The sequence below is a fragment of the Pyxicephalus adspersus genome, chromosome 2 (genome assembly GCF_032062135.1).
Source record: "Pyxicephalus adspersus chromosome 2, UCB_Pads_2.0, whole genome shotgun sequence".
NCBI classification, from domain to species: domain Eukaryota; kingdom Metazoa; phylum Chordata; class Amphibia; order Anura; family Pyxicephalidae; genus Pyxicephalus; species Pyxicephalus adspersus.
The window spans coordinates 73,524,199-73,529,247 of NC_092859.1; the positions used below are offsets into that span (position 1 = coordinate 73,524,199).

General features: G+C 36.6%; 1 protein-coding gene across 1 annotated transcript in view; it reads left to right on the forward strand.

Annotated features, from left to right (window-relative positions):
* The first annotated feature begins 368 nt into the window (after positions 1-368).
* The window catches only part of LOC140322433 (epithelial sodium channel subunit alpha-like), a 16,337-nt gene continuing 11,656 nt past the window's right edge, over positions 369-5,049 (forward strand). The window contains exons 1-2 of the mRNA XM_072398999.1: positions 369-715; positions 4,820-4,944. Coding sequence (XP_072255100.1) covers positions 369-715; positions 4,820-4,944 — 472 coding nt within the window. The remainder of the gene's footprint in view (positions 716-4,819; positions 4,945-5,049) is intronic.

Here is a 5,049-nt window from a genome sequence, read left to right on the forward strand (position 1 = left end):
TATTTAAAGCTGCTTTCTTTATTTTTAATTACCTGACCTCTAATTAACGTTAGGATATGCTCTCCAGGGATTCATCACTCTATATTAATTGGGTTATATAAACCATAGACTTCCTGACTTCGATGACCACTAAGCTCCTGACACTGACAATTGTGAACTCTTCACATTTCATCTATAGACCAAGGATTTATTTACTGGATGTCTAGAACTGCTTACACATGAGCTGGCAGCAGGACAACTCTTTACTGTCAATTTGCAGCCGTACCCTACGTCATACCAGCGCTCATGGAGTGCCCAACATCATAAATTCCCAAGATCGCTGGAGAAGTTGCTGTTGGACAGCATTCGTGTTGCTGGTGCTTGGCTGTATGTTGTGGCAGTGCAGTCAGCTAACAGCTACCTATCTGCATTACCCAACACAAGAAAAGGTGACACTTGTAAACAGTGCCAGGCTGCCCTTTCCTGCTATAACATTTTGCAATCTTAATCGTGCTAGAATGTCCCAACTTAACTTGTCCAAGTACCATTTTCTTCAAAACTATTTATCAGTTCCATCACATGATGAACATGAAGCTGGGATGCATAGCCATGAGAATGAAAGAAACTTTGCCTTTGCTCTCTCTCAGCTGAGCACCCAAGATCAGATGGAGCTGGGACACCAACTAAAGGACATGCTGATTTCCTGTGCTTTTCATGATGAGGTTTGTAATGAAAGGTCAGTAAAACCTCTATTGTATAAATTACCCATTACTGTATGTAGAAGTTGTATTAAGGACAATTATGGGTAAATATGTCTTGGTTTAGGATTGTGGCAGCAGAGATTATATTAAATTTTTTAATAACAGATAACCTGTTTTTAAAAAGCGCTAGGGAAAGGTTAGAACCTCTGTCACATTTGTGTTGTTGTTTTTGCCCCTTTGGGGAAATTGACCCTTTCTTTGTCCTAGAGACCATTGTCACATTTTGGAGTCCACCACAGCAAGGGGTGAGAGTAAGTCATCTATGAGGGACAACTATTCAGGTGAAAACAGCAAAACAAAAAACAGACAAATGAATTTACAATTCCCTAATCTACCCACAAGTATACTTTTGTCAAGTAGCATAGCCAGGGTCTGGATGTGCTGCATGTAAACAGTAAATAGTCTAAGCCAGAATCTAAGCCAGAATCCAAAATGTTATTGCAACATGAAAACGCAGATGTACAATTGATAGGAATAACTAACACTAAGTCAGGTTCAGATATTTAAACTAGATAACGTTTTAAAAGTAAATCTATATAAAATAAATATATTTCAATGAATATAGTATGTAACTGTATTAAATGCTACCCTTCAAATATTGTATTTGCCTGGAGTTCAGATTTACAATGCAAATGAAGTCATTAGGCTAGTTTAATAAATCTATAAAGAATATGGAGTCAGAATAAAAAAGTATGCCAACTTCCATGGTAAATTACTAAGAATAAAGTGGTGGCAAGTCTTACAAAGACTATTGTTGCTTTCTAATCACCATACAAGTTACTGTAATAATTAATTAATTAATATATATATATATATATATATATATATATATAAATATATATAGATATATACTCTTTGTTTTCCAGATAAATATTAACATAGGATGCGGCTGTGAGAATTTCCAAAGTATCATGGGTTTTCTTGATCTCGCATTCATATAGCACCAACACAACACTTTACAGTCATTCTCATGTCACTAACATATCCCTACCATCATTAAATGTCAGTCTAAGGCTGGGATGTCAAACTCAAATACACAGTGGGTTAAAATGAAAAATTTGGATCAAGTCGCCGGCCAACCTTGATATTTATTGAACAAAAATCTACAGGAAGGTCGCTAATGAATTTTAACAGAGGAGGGGTCCTAATTGAGGCACCAGCAGAGCATTTGGGGATTTGTAGTATAGGCGGTGCATGCACTGTCTACCAGCAGGCCAGCTCTAGTGGACATTTGGCATTTTTTTTTGCGGGCCAAAAATAATTACAGTGCGGGCCAGATTTGGCCCGGGGGCCTGAGTTTGACACCCCTGCTCTAAGGCCAATTTCTGAAGGAAAGCAAGTTAACCTAACTGCGTGTTTTTAGGAGTTGGGAGGAAAATGGAGCACTAGGAGGAAACACACACAAACACAGGGGGAACATACAAACTCCTTGCCGAGATTTACACCTGGGACCTAGTGCTGCAACGACAAAGTGCTAGCCACTGAGCTAACCATGCTAACAATATACAATGCAATACAATGATATAATATATACAATAATGTAATATATCACAGCATAGAGTGGTGGACCCTTTTTTTTCAAGAGTAATGCAGATAGAGTACTTACCAGGTGTTTTCCAAATTTTCTGCTACACTGCAATACAGATATCATTAGAAAGCGTGACATATTACTTACACATAAACTATGGATTATAAGGGCATGTTGAGTGGAAGAAAACAATATTTTATACAGTCAGGATTTCAAATGGGGTTGAATATGCAATTCATTTCATAGTCTTAAAGAGTAAAAAAGTATTAGGGTTCTCTTAATGGAACTACTGGATGTAGTTTCTAAATTGTTTGTCATGAAAGGGCAGGAAGGGTGAAGTAATTATTTACTTTGAATTTGAACAGGTAAGGGTCCCAGAAAATGGATTAATAATTTGTACTTGATAGAAAAGATCATGTTGAAATAGGCTGAGTAACAAGTCAGGTGCTAGAAGGGCTATTGCATGGAATAGGATATTTTTGCCTATTATGACTTCTGGTCTCATGACAATAAACCTTTAAAAAGACCCATACTGAGGTAAATATTTGTAAAGGAAACATATTTACTGGTTTCTTTACTATTTGATTTCTAGGTTGTTATCCATATCCAGTTTCTGCTATTTTTCCCAAGCCACTGTTCCACGACAGGTAGTCTGACTCATCGGGCCCCATTTTTTTTTAAAGCTCTCCAAGGCTGGAGAGAATACACTTTCATCAGTGAAGCTGGGTGATCCAGCAATCCTTGAATGGATTTCCTAATAGTCTTTTGCGATTTGTGAGGAAATGTTTTCAATCCTGGACCAGATCCATTTCAGGTTTGCTGGATCACCCAGATTTACTGATAAAAGTGTATTCTCTCTGGGCTTGGAGAGATTTCATAAATTAGGCCCATTGGGTGTATCCAGACATGACCCAACGTTACCCTCAGTTTACTTCTCCAGAACATGTACTAGCATGGGACTCAGAACACTCTTTGTATAGACATGTCCCCAGAACTACATATACAAAGATCCCTACAGACGCGTACGTTCGCGCTTCCAGCGAGCGCGGATTTCATTGATGAATCAGGGGCAGTGTGTGTAGAGGTTCCTGAAAGTTGGAGCAGCAGCATTTTTTTTTTACCAAAAAAATCAGCACATTCATGTTGAGTAGGAGAGAGAGGGCTGGTGAATAGGTGGGGTTTTTTAGCTTAGCAGGCAGGTCTGACAATCCTTACTGAGTTTTTAGTGCTGTGTTGTCAGTTTAAGCAGGAAGTTAGAAGCACGATGGATATGTAGCTCAATGGGTATTTTTTGTACTTGTAGTGTACTTGTAGGGGTAAAAAATATAGAAATGTGCATGTATTGAAAAGATGTACTAAATATGTTTTTTATGCTGTCCTGACATACACTTTAACTTGCCGTGTGCTTGTTCCAGGTCAGTAACTTCATACTGGTGCAATAGATATTCATTTTGCATTTATACAAGCAGGTCAGCAGGGAAAGCCATCACATTTATCCCACAACAGCCTTTGTTTGTTGCGTTCTTTGACTCCTAAACTCCAAAACATTATATAGAATATAGAAAGTTAAACACCTAAAATATAAGCCTTTGCAACACTAAGCAAGTTTTAAAAATAGCAAAAAAGTAAGAGCAAGCATATTAGTCATGTGCTGACTTACTTTACAAGTTCATAATTGCCATTTGTTACCACTACTGTAAAGTTTTCTGATGTTATATTGAGAAAGGTCATTTGAGTCAGCGCTATCATATCAGCTCATAAATATTATTACTTTGATATATTTTATATGCCAGGGTGCTTAGTATTCCATAGACTGGCACTTTTACATTCCAGTAGATGTCTAATTATAAATCAATGTAAATTACAACTACACAAAATTTTCCTAACTATTAAATACTATTTCTGAAACATACATTTTTAAAGTGCACACATGCAAGGTAGTGTGTAAGTATACCACCTATATCATATTGCCTCTTGGAAAGAGATGACAATACTTTCCCTGACAATCTTTTCTTTTCATTAGAACATCACCATCTTTGTTAAGGGAATACCCAGAGATAACAGAGTCTTGTAAATCCAACAGATCAAACCCTGAGGCTGCCCCTCATCTTGAGACTCCATAGAAAGCTAAAAATGTTTTCTCCTTCCTTCAGCACATTAATGGTGATCTAGGACTGCTTTTAATAAAGAAAGAGTCAGCTTAAAAAAATAATATATCTATACATGTCTATAGGGTTTTTATCTGTTTATTTCCCTAGTGGTTGAACTTGATAGACAAAGTAGACAACCCAACTATGTAACTATATACATACATATATATATATATATATATATATATTTATATGTGTGTTGTTATACGACTTCCATAAATATAATGGTTCTTTATTGTATACTCTTGTATCTCAATAGTGAATGTGGGAGGTCGACCTTTCTAATATTACCAAAAAAGATCCATCTAACCTGGAAAACCTCTTCAGCAGAGCTCTGAATTACATAAATTTCCTTGGATTGCACATTATAAACGTATTTTATATTTCCTCTTGTTTTATAGCTATTTCACCCCTTTCTTCAACCCGAAGCTTGGGAACTGTTATACCTTCAATGGACCAAAACTTCTATCATCAAGTATTCATCAAACAGAGGTGTTAAATGCCACCAAAGCCGGCTTTAGTTATGGTGATTACAATATCCTTTTCTAGTCCAATAATGGCCTGTGTTATTATGGATGCATATTAGATGGAAAGATTACTGTATGGTTTAATTACAAAATATATGTGTGTA